The sequence below is a fragment of the Trichoplusia ni genome, chromosome 5, assembly GCF_003590095.1.
Source record: "Trichoplusia ni isolate ovarian cell line Hi5 chromosome 5, tn1, whole genome shotgun sequence".
Classification (NCBI taxonomy): domain Eukaryota; kingdom Metazoa; phylum Arthropoda; class Insecta; order Lepidoptera; family Noctuidae; genus Trichoplusia; species Trichoplusia ni.
In genome coordinates, this window is record NC_039482.1 from 7,878,211 (window position 1) to 7,896,437 (window position 18,227).

General features: G+C 35.8%; 1 protein-coding gene across 1 annotated transcript; it reads right to left on the reverse strand.

The window, feature by feature from the left end:
• Window positions 1–2: 2 nt before the first annotated feature.
• On the reverse strand, window positions 3–16,707 carry LOC113494314 (GMP reductase 1-like). Its single transcript, XM_026872606.1, has 8 exons — window positions 16,516–16,707; window positions 7,173–7,292; window positions 6,281–6,371; window positions 5,682–5,848; window positions 5,269–5,334; window positions 4,733–4,855; window positions 4,033–4,249; window positions 3–2,409 (listed from the first exon to the last, which is right to left on the reverse strand). Exons 1-8 carry the CDS (start codon window positions 16,600–16,602, stop codon window positions 2,240–2,242), a joined length of 1,041 nt encoding a protein of 346 aa, XP_026728407.1. The 5' UTR covers window positions 16,603–16,707; the 3' UTR covers window positions 3–2,239.
• Between the last annotated feature and the right edge of the window lie 1,520 nt (window positions 16,708–18,227).

Genomic DNA, 18,227 nt, shown 5'->3' on the forward strand with positions numbered 1-18,227 from the left:
ACCATTTTGTACATTAACTTTATTTCGTCTTAAACAACAATTCATCATCATCAACACATAAAATAATAAAAATATTTAAAAATAAAACACTTTTCAAAAAATTTTACATTGCATTGTGCTTTCACAGAAATTTACTTGTGTGGTAGGCACAATAGATCGGGAGCCTACTATAGCCTCTTAAAGTGAGGTGGCTGCATTTGAGTAAGCGAGATAGAGCTATAGATGTCGTAGTGCCACATCTCTCTCTCACAACTTGGCCCTTGTGATGGTAAACTCAGTAATTAGATATTTTTCCGTAACACCAAAGTTGTGCGTACAAAATTCAAATTCAGTATTCAGGCCTTGAATGAGATGTCTCGAGTGACCAAACATGTCTTATAGTTCAAAAGCATACAAATATTTTTCGAACTCGAACAATCAACAACAAAAGATTATAAACCAAATCAGATTCACAAAATTTTGTCTGTCTTAGGGTCCCGTAGTCGAATGGCAAAACCTTCCTATAGTTCATACTTACTACATTCTTTTGCAAATCTGATTATGTAAATAAACTTTTGAAACACACACAAACAAACCACTTAAAATATAAATTTTCGTAATTTAAATAAATAACATACACCAACAACGTGAACTTTGTGACAAAATAACAAATTAAATCAACAATAAATAAAAAATTGTTTGAAGATTTTTAATAAGTTTATATTAAAATTGAACTATTACATCTATTTAAGCAGTTTTTGATCGCATTTTCTAATCTAAGAAAGATTAAAATAGCACCAGCGTTAAGCTTTGTATGATATAAACATTTCAGAACATTTTGTGGAGTAAACTTATGCACAACGACACCACTTATATATTAAGGACAATGCACGTAATGGTTAACGACACTTTGTCAAATGTAAATTTTGACCTTCTAAAGCTGTCACTGTTTGTTAGATCTTGAAACGGAACGTCACTTCCGCTTTAAGTTATCTAGAATATGATTGGCCACTTTAGCATATAATCAAAATGAGGCAAAGTGTGCAATATATGGAAGTGTCATTTGTCAAATTGTCGTTTCTTGCGAAAGTGTCGTTCCTCGTCTTGACAGTACATATGTTTTATGGGAAAATAGTCTGAGAAAATTTGACTGTTTTAAGCAGTCGCAGTCCTGGGTATGGATGTGCATAAAATATTTAAGTTTACTCTACAATCTTCTGATCTTTGGTTTTAGCCTTATTGTTGTGATTTGAGATATCAAATAGTAGTCGATGAAAGCAATTAACAATCTGTGTTAACAATTTAACAATAAACAATAAAACACATACAAATCGATTCAAATAAGAATAGGCATTATAATTCCATCTTTATAGACTAACTAAAAATATATTGTTAAATAGAATTGTTTAAAATCATTAGTATTATCGAATGAAAGCTCCTTAAAGCAAGTTCGTACGGTTTTTTTTAAGATTTGCAAAAGTCGAAGGAATTCCAATATGGCCGAAAACCATACCTATTGTTATTTGAATCACGGTATACAATGTCAATATCAGTCTTGCTGATTCCGAGGCCACGTCTTAATTGATTGCTTTAGCTATTTAAGTGATTAAATTTAAAATTTATTTTTCTACATACAATGAGATTTTAAGTAAACATTTTAGATTTTCTCGCGTTTAGCTGAATACCTTAAGCTTATAAGTAAGAGATGTAAGATATTCTTTACATTAACAATTTATTTATTTGGAAATGATGTTGAAAAATCTGGGATTACACGTTTTCTAAATATTCTTGCAAGGCGAAACAAAAATGTCCGGGCATTTTAAAAATTCTACATCAAAATAGAATAGAAAAACTTTCTCCAAGACATTGTCGTAGACAAAATTTCTATGAATACTCTCTACAGGATTGATTACCTTTGGAGAAGAAAAGGTTTCCAAAATGCCCGGGCATTCTTGTCACACTTTTCACATCTATCTTGACTATCCCAAAAACCATTTTAAGGTTAATAAAGAACATTCTGGAGTTTATAGTTAAGCCAACGACACAGCATCCTTGTGATTTAATCAATTTAAATTATAAAAAGCTATTTCTCTTTCCGGTCTCTTCTCATAGATAAAATGGATCTGTTATCACGTCCGTATTTAAAATGAAATACAAAAAAAAGCAAATATCTTCCGTGAAACAAAATATTTGGTCAGTTTAAAGAAAAAAAACATTTAAAAAAGATCCAATACCCACTTAATATGTCCTGCTATTAAGATTAAGAGAATGTATCGTTGACCTGCCTGCAGCAGCGGATGAAGGTGGCTCTCCGGGGCAGCTCCCTCAGGTGTGCTGCCCCTACGTACGTGCAGGCTGACCTCAGCCCGCCCAGGATGTCCTTGACCGTGACCCCGACGTCCCCACGGTATTCCACTTCTACTGTCTTACCTGGAGTTAAAAAAGTTAAGATCGTGATAAGCACTTTCTACAATTATTGAATACGAATCCATGAGTTTTTCGTTTGTCCACTTCTGGGAAAACGCCTCCATAGGATCCTAGGCTGTCAGGTTCTAGGACACTTCAGTTTTCTTAGAAGAGTTTAATGCCATCCTATCAAAGGGTGTTTATCTAACTCAGTAGTTCCCAAACTTTTTTTTCTCGTGGACCACTTTCAAATTTTGCTGGTTTCGGTGGACCCCCTGCTTCTACATTTCTACCACATACTTGAAGTTACCAAAAAATAAAAATTATGTCGCTTCTGAATTCTGTCCCTACATTCCGATAGGTAAAATCAAAACGAAAAATGGTACACTATATACCTAATACTCTTTTTATTAAAAAAATAGAATTACAAGAAAAATTAAATAAGCTAATATAGGTTCAGGTCATAATTTAATTTAATGGGAAGCACTTGGAGAGTAAGGAAGGAGAAGAGAAGGAATTTGATGGAGTTTCAGCTAACAATCAATGTTCGGCTTTATTTTTGTGAGCAATAACCGCAAATACCCCCGCTCTGTGATGCTTCATTTGCTCATTTTTTTCTTAAGAGGTCTGTAACGGCACTAAAACTCCTTTCGACAAGGTATGTAGAGGGAAAAGCTATTAAAAATTTCCTTTCAATTTCCCACAGTCCACGACATTTTTTGGATATTTCTGATTGCAGCCAAAATGTTTGGTAGCCTTTTTTAAATTTATATAGATTTATGATCCATGGTTGTTTATCTATCGTTAGCATAATAACTAACATTTCATCAAATCAATGAGTTAACGTGTTCCGTGAATATGCGTATTTTTTGTCTGCGGCTACATTTTTAAAACGTGACAAACTGAATAATTTTGATAAAACAAAATTGATTTAAAATGACTATGAAGTTCCAATTTAAAAAAATAGTAGATATTTGCAAGAAAAAATACAAAATTAATTGCTCTGCAATATTACTTATTCAGCCTTTTTAGAGAAGCAGTGCTTCTCTCGCGAAAAAGCAATTGATTAAAACGTGCTGTGTTTGTCTTCAAGTGAAAGAGGACAATCAATATATCTGTAAGTTACTAAGCTACCTATCTATACCAGCAGTTGTGGTCTACCGACTTGTACACGTAAACAAAATACTTAAGAACTACAACAAAAAAGGTTTTACTTGTCTCCGGCACGGCACTAGCAAATACTAATATACATTTTGTCGCACAGTTTTGCTCTTTACTGTCAACAGCAGATACATTTTCGTGGACCCCTATTAACATCTTATGCACCCCCATTTTTTATTTACACCTACGTAGACCCCCAGCAAGACTCCCGTGGACCCCTGGGGGTCCACCTGGACCACTTTGGGAATCACTGATCTAACTGAACGATTGCATGAATCAAAATCGATTTACATTAAACATAATAAAACCTTGTTTCTTGCATCAGGACTTTATTGTTGTATGACTACATGTTGTAATGGTGAGGAGATTCTTTACAGACAATCTAATTCCTTCTTAATCGTTGTATGACAAGCTATTCTTCTACATACTATCTAAATACCTTTTGGAAAAAACCAAAGCGAAAAATATTCAAAAACTCAGCCTTACCTTCCGAAGACCTGTACTCCGCAACGCCTCCGGAATGCTTCAGCATGGCCGTGGATGACGACATGCCGTAGAATAGCTTGACCTTCCTCCCATCAGCCGTGGCCACGACGTCGCCCCCGCACTGGTCGTGTCCCGCGAACATGCCGCCCGCCATCACGAAGTCCGCGCCCGCACCGAACGCCTTCGCTACGTCACCGGGACATGTGCAACCACCGTCCTGGGAAAATAAAACACGAATACGTCTAGACAGGTGATTTAGGCACAAATGATAACGTTGAACTAATCGCTCACAAAAGGGAAAATACTTTCAAACATACATTTAAGCGCTTTATTTGATGCTAAAACTAGTGAAATTTTTACCGGCCTACAGGCCTAGGGATGTTTATGACACGTACAACTGCAAAATGAGGCGAAGGGTTCTAACAAACTTTAATGTAAAGGTAACATAAAGGTTAATTCTTTAATTTTATTTTACACGTTTCACAGAATACGCGAAATATAATTTTTAATTATTTTTGTGTTTAGCGCCCGCTGACTTAATAGTTTGAACCATATTAATGACAACACTGGTTTTTTCAGTCCATTCTTTCTTGGAAAAAAAGTTATTTCCTTGTGCAAAAAATACTTCTTTGAGACACAAACCCAAACACTATACAAGCAACACTTAAATACTAAGTTAATAATATACTATATATCTTACAGATATGATGTGTCCCTTGAGTCCGTGCGCTGCGTCTGCGCACTCGATGACGGCGGACAGCTGCGGGTAGCCCACACCTGTCTTGATGCGTGTCGTGCATACAGACCCTGGGCCTATACCCACCTGTGGGATAACATACAGTTAATACAATTCGAGAATTCGTTTGTAGTTAAAAAAAAATATTTAGTTTTCTCGTGTTAATTCACTTTTTGTGTACAAAAATAGATTAATACTTCAGCGAATTAACTGAAAGCTTTTTTGCCGTCGGCGTCCAATCCTTGTGTATGTTTTACAGTTATGTTCTTTGGAACCTTCTGTATAAATTCTGCCTTTTATGACGACGACGAAATATTCCAAGTAATATAGGAAAATGGTTACTGTCGTGAATTACACGTTAGTACATTTCGCATCATTATTTAAAACATAAAAATGGTGAATGAGGTACATCCATCCCGCATCATAAATATAATATAGGAAATAATAACTATTTACTCTACACCTAAGCTTTTGGTGCTGTTGAATATTTACAAGCATACCTTGATGATATCTGCCCCAGATAGAATAAGTTCCTCAACCATCTCTCCAGTGACTACGTTACCAGCCTGGAAGCAAATGATCACACGGTTAATCAATTTTGTCACACCTCGCACCTTACATTTATATTATAAAATAATAATATTCCAGAATTTTCATACAACGCCATCTAGTCTCAAACTAAGCAAAGCTTGTTAAATACAAGAAAACTGACAAAAATACTTATTTATTTCTGAATACATACATAGATAAATGACACAAACACGCAGAACAAAATATCATGTTCATCACACAAACATTTGTCCTGGGTGAGAATCGAACCCGCGACCTCCAGTACAACAGTCAGGATGACTAACCACAAGACCAAGAGTCCAGTCTAAATGGAAGTAAAATAAAAACTTTTTGGTTAACTTACAATAATAGTGTGTGTGGGGAATGCGGCCCTCACTCGCCGCACGTACTCCACAAAGTGCTGTGAGTACCCGTTGGCCACGTCCAGGCAGATAAACTTCAGGTCTTTAACAGTGTTCAGAATCTCTGCTAGACGCTCGAAGTCTGCTTCCGCTGTTCCCGAACTGGCCGCTGAAGTACAAGAAGGTTTATTAAGATTTCGTAGATTCTCGTAGATTAATACTGGATGTCAATAAGCTGTGTGAGTTTCTGAATAAAGATAGATTTTTATTATTATTATTCTATATCTTTATTGATAAATAGATTTTAGTATTTTATAGGAACAGTGTGTTATAGGAATAGTTTTCTTATACTAAAAAATTGTTATACCCAGCCATCCATCAGTAAAAGCCCAATTCAAATTTTTAAATTAAAATAGTGTCGGCACTATGCCCGATGAAAAAACATTTTCTCCTAATAATTAATAAAATACCAAGACAACTATTAGCACTTAGGGATATAAAAATAGATATAAGGTGATTGTCAGAAATGTTAATGTAAACATAAAATTTAATTAAAATCGGTCTAGCTGTTTTGGAGGAGTACAGTAAAATAGATACATACCCATTTGTTCCAGACACTCTGGATGTTCTGTTGCGAACTTCTTCCAGTCGTCAATGGAATAGTATTTGTGGATACACGTGAATAGTCCGTGCTGAAATAGATAAAAACAATACCTTAATTGAATAATTAATGAAACATATGTGCTTAGAAACCATTACTATTATCTAGGCACGTGTTCATATCTTTACATGAATTTAATTTGAATAATCACCGAGTTATATTCATCCCAGTGAAGCATGTGACTATATTTATCGTTGAATTAAACATCTTGTTGCGTTATCGCAACTAGCTGTGGTTTAGCTCAAGTCTTAGTAACCTGTGTAACAAATTTTGTTGAATTTAGTTCAGGTATTTAAACATGAACAGGTAGCAAATATACCTCTTTAAAACTACTCTAAAACTTTCGCCCTTATTAATATTAGTCTGTGCTATGAGACTTAAGACCACTATAAGGTGGGCATCCGTGACATACCCTACAGCTGGGCAAAGACCTTCCCTTTCTATTCCAGAACTCTTTGTATTATATATATATATAAAAGTTTGGAGTTTCTTGCCGGTTTTTCTCCATAAAAATGACATTTTGGAACCGTAGATCTAGAGTCAATATTGTAACGTTTTAAAACCTGGAAAACGGCCTGTATGAAACAAAAGTTTTGATTTTGCCTGTCAGCTCAACACGAGAGCGATTTAAAAAGAGTAATCATAGTACTGAAAGAAATGTAACTATCTAAAAGAATATACCTCTAAAAGAAGTCTACCACCTTCTCTTAAAATAATATTACTGCAAGAGTGACAGCACTATACATGACGTAGAGCGGCATCTCCCTTCCACATTCACAATAACATTACTATAAGAGTTAGAGCGTCATCAATAGCCAGCATAAACTATTACCTTTGACAGTTCCTGTGCCATTTCAAATGTTCCCACGGTGTCCATGTTGCTGGCCATGACTGGGACTCCTTTGTAGGTCTGGCCAGAGTTGCGGAATGTGATCTCTCGGTACAAATCAACCTGGAACAAATAAAAACACATAATTAATATTTGTTAAAGAAAAAAAACTTTAGCCCACTCCTTTCACTTGTATGTCGACGGTAGCTGCAAAATATGACCTATGTGTGCGTCATCTGCTTATCTCGCCTCCTAATATTACGAAAAGAAAAGCAAAATGACATCTAAGTCAATGTTGGACTGTTGCCTTCTTTAAAAGGAGTATACCGGCCGGAGATCACGATACTTTGCATCACATCCTTTGGTTCTAGGTAGAAAGATGGTAAACAGTAGTTTAAGCTAGTAAGAGTTTACCAAACCTCCCTTAAAAATAAGGGTATCAGCCAGAGCAAACTGAGGTAAACGTATAAACCTGTATTTTTTTAAACCTATTCCGCTCTAATCTTTTTCGACCTGTTTTAGCACCAGAGTTAGGGAATTGACACAATTTAAGAGCAGCCACGCTAAACATGTAAACTGTAGGGAGGACTTAGTCAAAGTAATCAAGGGCCGTGATTGTTTGTTAGGCTTTGACCAATCAATCACAGTAGGTCAATAGATTTGACAACAGATTGAATGATCAGCTGTCCAAAAATAGAAGTATCAAATTACGTTTAACGAGAGCCCAATTATTATTGGAAAGTTTAGTGTTTTTTTATCTTTTTCAAAGTATTAACATCTTTGAGTAGTGTTTTTATTTACATTTGAGGCGGCATACGGCCTCGTCGACTTTAGATAGATAGAATACTCTTTATTTTACACCATAAGGAAAAACAAATCAGGTCAATACAAACAAATTTGATGAGTACAAAAGGCAAATCACTAAAAAACAATCTCTACTTTAATGATGGTATGAATCACCTCCGCCATTGGACACCTGTCCTGAGTTATCGCTGATGCATGGACGGCCTTTAAAAGAGTGTACACTCTCTTCTTAAGGCTCTCTTAGTTTATCGTCCTGGAAAAACAACTGGTGAAAGAGAGACATTGTTCTACGCTGTGTAATACGCCGTCACGCTTTCGGAATTGCTTACTTTAGAGAGTTACGGTAAACCCTCAGAAATATAAGTGTCAAATTACATGATTAATGAACAACATTCTTATAATTAGACGCTTAATTGGACCAAAAATATGGTTCAAATTAGTTGTAAATGAATTCAAATTTTGCAACTACATATTTCGTATGAAAGCAGGGCAGAGGAATCCACAGTGAAATTGCGAATGATTTTCGTTTTCCACGTAACGTAATACAGTTGGAAAACAGCCAAAATTGGAGCTTCGTAACAATAAAGCTGGCGGAGATTCTTGCAAACGTTTATCAAGGACGTCTTGTGTATTTAATTATTTTTACGTAATAGAATATCTAGAATGGGTTCTAGAAGTCGAACCTTGTGCTTGGGATGGTTTTCCGAACTTTATTTTACTGATTCAAACTTAATTATGTGTTGAACGTATTTCGTTATATTATTTACTACATTAACATAAGATAACGTTTTAGGGACATTGCTAGGTGATATTCTAAATGAGCAGATTTCTTCAAGGAATCGTGATCAGAATAACAGAATTTTGTAAGGGATGTCGATATCATAGATTTTGGGTAAAGTAAACTTATAGACCCTCTTAAAAAGAAGAGTATGCAACACAAAAAATACCCGATTTGAGACCCTTTGTCTTTTTGAAGGCGGTTAAACATACTTGTTCAGATCAAGCAATAGCCTTTAGCCAAGTATCACTTCCACAATCGTTAACGTCATTAAATAAGGCACCAGTCTATGGAAATTACTTTTATTATACTAATATATAAAACTGCAGAGTTTGTTTGTTTGAACGCGCTAATCTCAGGAACTACTGGTTCAAATTGAAAAATTCGTTCTGTGTTGAATAGACCATTCATTGAGGACGGTTTCAGGCTATATACTACGAAGATACAATGGAAAGCCATGGCTGGATGGGCCATAGTTAGTTAGATAAATAATAATAATATGTCGTAAATAATAAGAACGTCTTGGTCATAAATACATAAATGCTGTATACAGCCGCATTCACATTGAGGTTGTTTGACGTTATGCTCGTTGTGTACACTACCTTACGTGGTGGTGACAGTTAGGTCATTTTGTAGATAATAGTCGATTGAGATAAGCAACAATAGTTCTGACGTTTTATGTGTTTTCATTTGTTATTCAAATGTTTCACATGATCATTGAACACAGTTCTAACCTTCTTACTGAACGTGTTAAAATTTGAAGGGCAACGAGTAAGTGTCAAATTACGATGTACAATTTGAGAATATTTTAAGACTACTTGTAATTATAACGTCCATGATTCCGGGCAAGGGTGGCTAATGTCGCCAGACACCATGGCTCCAATTCAGCTATTTACTATTATTTGGAAATTGGATAAAATTGGGACTATTCATAATATTCTAAGATTTTTCCCAAAACAATAATTGGAAATTCAGTACGGGGCAGAAATTACAGAATTCATAAAATAGACTAGAAGTTATTCATTTATTAATGATGAATTTGACGTCTAAACCTCGAAAAACACGCGGTCAAATAAAAGTCCTTTTAGATATTGGGGCTCCATACGCAATGGTTAAAACGTAACCCTGCTACCCTGATTATTGTTCTTTCGCCTGAGAAGGATGTATCTCATGAATTTGATAGCAAGATAGTTGAAAATTTTCACAGAAAAATAAGTTTAAGTAAAGTTTTAAAATATATGGCGGTTAACTATTATCGTTAGAAAATTAGTTTTTCCTATTTCCACGTAACCCTCAGTGACGCGTATCCAACTCGCACTTGACCGGTTTCTAACAACTTCGCGCCGTGTATCGGTGACAAACAAAAGATGAAAGAAATCGGAGCGAGGCAGATATTTTCGGTCGGGTCTGTTCCGGACGGTCAGATCGAGGCCAAGGCGACGAGACTAGCAATGACAACGCAACGGTGATGACATTAGTACAGAGTAATCGATGAGAAGTTACAAATTTGTATTGATTTTTCTAAGGGGTATCGTGTTGCCCAGGTAAAGGGTTGAGAAGGTCAGATAGGCAGTCGCTCCTTGTAAAACACTGGTACTTAGCTGAAATCGGTTAGACTGGAAGCCGACCCCAACATAGTTGGGATAAGGCTAGGCCGATGGTGATGATGATATGAACTATACATATAAGCTAGGTTCTAGCTGACTGAGCGAACTTTATATTTGTAGAGACGAGACTCGAAAGATCTAACTAAATTATATTTTAGTTTTAAACAACTCTCGTACTTGTGAATTTACGCTTTGATATTGTGGGGGATTTCACAAATCTATACTAATATATAAAGTTGAAGAGTTTGTTAGTTTGTTTGAACTTGCGAATCTCAGGAACTACTGGCTCAAATTGAAAAATTCTATTTGTGTTCTATAGACCATTCACCGAGGAAGGTTTAAGGCTATATACCATCACGCTGCGACTAATAGGAGCGAAAATACAATGGAAAATGCGGAAAAAACAGGGAAAATTATTCATCTTTGAGGGTTACCGTTCAAAAATTCCAAACTTACATCTAACCACGCGGACGAATTCGCGGGCAACAGGTAGTATTCAGCACAAAGACACTCAGAATCAGAAAAATCATTCGTGGAATACACAAACGCTTGACCTGCGCGTTCAGCGAAGTATCGAACCCGAGATATGTCTCCCCTAGCGCGTTTGTGGTGACCATACCACTCGGCTATCCGTGTAGTCATGACATTTTTTCAGCAAAGTGATTTTTATAACTATTTTTTGGTTAGCTCCTAAGACTTCCTCATAAGAGTCCGCTTGGTCTTGATTTATAGAATACCCTGTATATTCCTCATTGTGCTACTTAGCTCAGTTCGTCCTCTAATGACTATCTGTCTCCACATGATGACAATGATAGACGGCATGATAGATGGACTTTTTCCTATGCACCTGCCGTGCGTTTTTCGCAAGATGCTGGAAAAGCCAGTATCAGTGCATTATGTAATTAAAGTCGAGCTAATGAACTACTAAGTGTAGAGACGCGATAATGTAATTAAACCCGTGCGAGATAAGATAACGCATGGTAGTCGATGTTAATGCAAATTAATAGAAATGCAAATGATCGCTAGGAAATGTTTAAGACTAGAATATGAGCATATTGTGATACAGAAAATAACCGGTCAAGTGACTTGTGACACTGAAGGTGCCTACGTGCGAATAGAGTAAAGGCTCAAATAAAAACTACTCAACCAAACTTGATGAAGTTTATTGGACAAAATGACTGCAACTTCACGTTAAATGAAAAAAGAGTCATCAAAATCAGTTCATCCAGGCTGAAGTTCGTAGTAACAAACACAAAAAACAGACGAATTGAGAACTTCCTCCTTCTTCAATCGGTTCAAATATGCAACACAAATAGTCAACTATGCCAATCTATGCACTTCTGTTATAGCGATAACAGAAATACTTCATCTGTAAAAATATCGACTACCTAGCTTTAACAGTTTGTGAGATAAAGCCTGGGGCCAAACGGGCGGACGGGCAGTGGAGCCTTAGTAATAGAGTTCCATTTTACCCTTGAGCATGGAACCTTACCAACACAAACACTAGTACTACCTCCGAAATCAAAACGGTAACCCATCCTCAAAACCGATTTAGACGAGGCAGCTTAACTTTCCAATCGATGCCTTATCTACTATTAATAGCTCGGAAATAGAACTCTTAATATCGATCAGGTTGTATAGTTATTTAGTTTCCTCACGTGAACTATAATTTTCCACGCAAACGACCTTGGTGAAGGCAACAAGCATGGTTATGTAAACCGTAGGTGCAGTACAGGTGCACTATGTAGGTACGTGTGGGTAGTACATTAACCTGCATTAGGTATATTATTCCGCGAAACTAACGAAATTCTTCAAGCCCATGTTTGATTTGATTAAAAACTGCTTTTATATAACTATTCTTTCTTTTCTTTTTGGTCTTTTTTTTCGACTCCTGTAGTAAGATTTTTAGTTCTCGTGTCGAGTGGGATTTACATACATTCAAGTCACATGAACAAAGACACTCAGACTCAGGACAAGAGTCGTGGATCACACGAATGCTTGTTCTACGTGAGATACGTCGCGCTCAGTGGGTTTGGCATTGTGAACTTAACCACTCGGCTATTGTTACACACATATTACTAAAATCATATTACTGTAATCTTTACAAGTTACAGTTTCAATTTCCGAGGTTTTCCAGCGTACTTTAATATAGGCCAGTTGATGCCTTCTACCATTCACTGTCGTGTATAAAATCGGTATCTGAAAGGAAGTCTTACATTCATTATTTCCTCCATTTGGTCTATTTGGCTTATCGCCAAGGTTCCCATTTTTGCTAACGTTACGCATGTAGCCATTAGTTCAACTAATGACTCATGTTTGTAAACAATACCTTACTGAATTGTTTAAAGAATATGTGAGTGTACTTTTGGGGAAATATGGTAGTTTGAAATTTTACTAGATGCTAACCTATGGAGTTTCTTCTTGATTCTTTTCCATGGGAACGACATTTTGGATTCGCTTTACTAGAGTCATTAGATCTATCATTTAGAGTTACAAACCGACTGTTTTTCACATGGAAATATTAACTTATAACAACGTCTGTTTGTAGGCATAATAAAAAAACATTTTGCATTTTATTTTGACAATAGCTGTGAAAGTGAAACAACAAATTCTTCTATGACCATGACATTTTATATTCAATTTTTGTTCCGTTTGTCTTCCAATATTTTTGCCGGAGACTGTAATATGAGTAAATTAGGTTCGGTTGAACATGAAACACGTTACTGAGGGACCATTTACTGCGTTTACTTCGTTTTATCACGGAACGATGACGTACGCCACCATAGACAATAAATTACTTTTTGATTGGGGGAACTAATATGTTGTCGTTAGCTTTATAGATATTTATAGTAGAGGAAAAACGTTTTTCCTATAGTGATTTATGAAAATCAATCTTATTACCTCAAGGTTAAAGTTGAAAGACGTTTGTTATTTGGATAATTGAATTGTGGCTAAGCTATAGCTGCATACGTAGATCGATCGAAGGTAAAGCAACGCTTGACGCGGTTGGTTCGTAGATAGGTGACCATCTTTGTCATGACGAGTTCCTCAATGTTTCGGAAGGCACGTTAAATTGTGGGCCCCGGCTGCTATTCATAAATCTTTGCCAGTTACAGGTAGACAGAAGCTAGAAACAGTAATCAAGGGGTATCGTGTTGCTCAGGTAACTGGGTTGAGGTCAGATAGGCAGTCCCTATCTGTAAAACAATGGAAAGCTGAATCCAGTTAGACTGGAAGCTGATCCCAACTTAGTTGGGAAAAGGCTAGGATGATGATGACGTGTATTTTGCAGTCTTTGGGATATCCGAGTTAAATTGCTTGAAAAAAGGATATAGTGTTCTATTATCAACATAATGCATATTAGTTAATCACCTCCCTTAAATATAATTTGTTGAAGCGTGCGGTTTTTGCTTGACTGTCAATTGTAACAGGGATATGTTATTCAAGAAAACAGTTGCTATTTAGAAATAAACAAAAATGTGAATGCAAAATTGACATCAACTGGAAGATTAACATTTTATTTTGGAATACACTATAGTTTTCATTTCAGATTACATTTCAGAAATTGATTATTTTTGATACACATATAAGCGTTTTTATGGGCTTTCATACGTCACACTAGTTTCGGAAATATTTAACCTGAGCGCAAGCATCTGTGATTGATCTAATATTTACCTTAAAAATTTCCAATATTTTCATTGGCTTTTTGCAGCGGAAAAATGGGAGATACTTCGGTATAAATAAAGGAACATGCCAGCTGACGTAACTAAATTAAATTGTGCTCTAGATGTCATTCAAGAACAGTATGCTTATTGAAGCTGAAGTAAAAAAGGATAGAAGAGAAAATACGCAACGAAACTCGTTTGAAATTAGCTGGAACATACTGGGCTATTAAGCCTATCAAAAACATTAAAGTTTTTTAAAATAAATGGAATTAAGGAAACTAAATGGTAAAGCCCATTCTTTGTATCCTGTATCAATTGAGGTAGGTATACGATCAATTATTATCCGTAAACAAAACAATTAATAACAATTAAGTTTCAATTGCTAACGCCTACAGATAGTAACCCTGTAGTTATTCCTTCAGGGGGTGATGGAAATTTTCGTAAATAATATACCCATTTTCATTTATTCGTGTATCTACATATCATGTATCTGTCATTTGTTCCGTGTCTGGATGTAATTTATCTATATTATGTATGTATTTAGAAAAATCTAAGTACATTTATCAGTTGTCTAGTACTCATAATACAGCAAAGCAAGTTTGAGACCAGAAAGTGTGTGCGTGTCGTAGGTATGATCTACGTGTTCTTAAATGTCGGTTTGTCCCTACATTCCACTTGAAACTGACAAAGACGGCATTATACCTCTTTGCCGGATGGTAATTCATCAAATGACTCTACCCGCTTTGGGTTATGCGGAAAGGAGAGTCAGACTTTTTTGACTAAAGCCCAAGCATGTTCCTTCCTTTACGCTTTGCGTTACGCGGTTACCCTTTCGGAAAATCCAGCTGGCCCGGGAGGCATCAGCTACATAGAGCTTAGACATCTCTTTGAGGCGAAAACGAATGCGTCATCAGCACGGGCCTGGTTATCATCGGGGAGAGAGCCATCACTCAAAGAAGGCATCATGCTTAAGGGCTAAATTTTGCCGTACGTCTGCCATTTTGATTATGAACATTTGAGAAACAAGCAAGTGTCTTATGTCATGTCTTGAATTAAAAATAATTTTAAGTAAGTTTTAAAAAAACCTGAACATTTTTCATTAATATCCGGTAAATTCTTCGTCTATAGTTTTGTCTATCTAATTGGCGGAGTAGATTTATGCTAACATTGTGAGTGAACATGCCCATCGGAAGAGGTGGGGCTTTGAGCACTAGGTGTGTCTGCAGTGAAATACAGACAATTAGTCAGTACTAAGTTGACCTTTATGACAGATTTCATTAAACGTAAGAAATATGTACATTTAGTGCGATAGTCGCATCTTTTTTCTTTTCTATGTGTGAAATTGAATAAAAATCTTTTAAATAAAAGTCTATTTTGCTAACATTATTATAACGTGAGTAATTAGTACTACTTCTCTTTGTAAACATTAGAATATTGAACGTAAATTATTTTAGTTAAAACAAATTCTGTTACTTGGTTGCCCCAAAAATGACAGTCGCTTCAACGGATAGGAAAGTCGTTAAATAATGAAACGTCAGTCAATCATGCTAATTATCATGCCGTCTCTTTCTCCATCAGGAGTTAAGTAGCGACAGGTAGAGATATCACAGAGTTATGTTTGTTTCGGTACCTATTTGAATGATAGTAATCGATTTTTTATTGTGATCATTCATGTATTAGGGCTGAAGAAGAAAAATTTAAACCTGTCTGTTTTAGTGATAAGGTAATTTCATTTCATTTTCAATTGAAAATCTATACTATTCCATAGTGAAGGAAACGCTTCTGATTATTATATTTACATTTACCTCTACAATTTGCAATAGTTTTGTCGCTACCTTGGGCCGTCCACGTCTCTTGTATAGAGCAACGGTGGATGGCCCCTGGTAAATTCCCCTGCATTTTAGATTAATGTTTTTAATAAGGCCTCTACATGCCCTATATCTCTGCACGCATTTAAAAAGGAGCTGTTAAGGAGCCCTTACTATAAAGTTATCCCATGCATTAGTGAACAGAGGTACAAATTAGTAAGTAAGAATCGAACGACAAAACCACATAAGTGTATAAAAAAAAGAAACATTTAGCCAAAAAGAAGTTGCGTTAGATAATAAGATCTTGTTTAAATTTTATGAGATCATCCAAATATTTATAATTAAGATATATTTTCCTAAAACTGAAAGGCATGACAATTTGGATTTAACTATCACGTATATTATTATCGATAACAACAATAAAATTAGGGTTTATAATTACTTTAATGCAGATAAGATTAACATTTTTATTGCAGAAATATCGCCAAAAATATTTTCAAATTTTAAAATTATATTATGGCACAACTATAAATATTTCAGTTATAAAATATACGTTAAAGAGGTCACTGAAAAATAAGCGCCATTCAAACTACATATTACAACCACAAAAATTTCAATTTTTCATGAGAAGGCATTCCGCTTAATACCTTGGTCAGCAGTTCAGAATTTTAAAAAATTACTTACGTCATTTCTGCTTCTTAGCGTGCTCCTTTTTGGTCGTAATAATACATCTTTGAAGTCTAATTTCACTTCGTTTATAATATTAGGCATTTTTCACTTATCACTGCTCTGTAGATTCGTAAAATAATGTATTTGTGCGTGCAATGCAGCCGCGCGACCCTTCCCGCGTCTCGTATCGACTGACGACTGCCTCAAGCGATCCGTGTTGCCAGACCGCGAATGAATTTTCCTCGATCGAGGGAGATATTTATATATTTTATATCAAACATTAATGTTTTTGGTTCAATGCTTGTATGTATGGTTAGTTTTAAGATAAGGATTGAGAGGCTGGCATCTGGCATATAGATTATAATAAGCGCATCCGTCGTTACAATTAAGTCGTACCCTAACACTGTATACTATGTATTATGAATCACTGCTCCAGTTCCATGGTGTACAATAAAGAATATTTTCTATATTCTCACACAAAATTAGGAATCTTTGGAATAAACGTACTTTTTCATTCTTCTCTACATTAATAACAACCTGTGCACAACAATCTAGAAATATTATTTGAAATCAACACCATTTTAAACAATTTGAAGTTTTTGTAAAAAGATGGTTGTGAGTAGGCATTAGACGTGCTTTATAGACCTCTGTATTACTTTTTACTAGTTTTTGCACTTAGCTTTCTAGTTTAACCAATAGTGAATTTAACTCTACGGTGACTATTATATCAATACCTGTTTTGCAATTTGTAAACCAGCTGAAAAGAAAATTACCCAAGTTACAACTCAAAAAAATCAGTGCGATAAATTCATAACTTCCCTAAAATAGTGGAGTTTATCAAAACTGGCAATACGTCGCTGTAAGCGTGACACAAAACGTCACGAGGGCGCCCAGAAATACCCGCTTTCAGCCGCTAGGTGAAGGTTACTGCATGACCGACGCTACATTGTAAAAACCTAGCAATTTCACCTCACAGATTTTTTTTCTACTTCATTTAATGTCTAGGTTTTTTACAATGACGTATTTTAAGCTTCAAAAAGGTTATGTTATTGATATAACAGTCAGCTGTTAGTCCACGCATGCGCAACGCGGAAGTTAATGTTGCCAAATTAAAATGACATTGACGCGTGGGACCGAGGACGAAGCGAGCGGCCATCTTACTTTGCGCGTCTAACTTTAGGTTTTAAATGTCAGATACTTACCTATTTAGGTCTGGATGTTTGAATACTCATTTCATGTATGTTAATAATGTTTACTTTCGTTAAATTATTGGCTAACTATAATTTGTAACAGGCTTCAATAAAACTGCTTCAATAATACATTTTGATTTAATACACAGCCCGTATTTTCTTTTATTTATATATCTATTACTAGCTGTTGCTCGTCTGGAATACGATTATCGCTACAAAAACATTACCCTTCTTTAACGCAATAGGATAAAAGCAGCCCGTGTATGTATCTAGGGTATGAGTTACCTCCATACCCGTGTCTTACAAGTAGGTTCAGGTTCAGCCGTAAGTTGGCTCGGCTCAGCTCGGCTATGCCTGCAATCGTATTCTTTCTTAGACCCGAAGTCTCTATATAATATTACCTATGTACTTACGAACTTCTATGAACTTTGTATATAATACAGATCATGAGAAACTACCAACCGAGTACAATGGGGTAAGTTGAACTGGCGGGTAAACTAGGGATGAATTCTGTAAAGGGATTTCAGGTAAGACAGC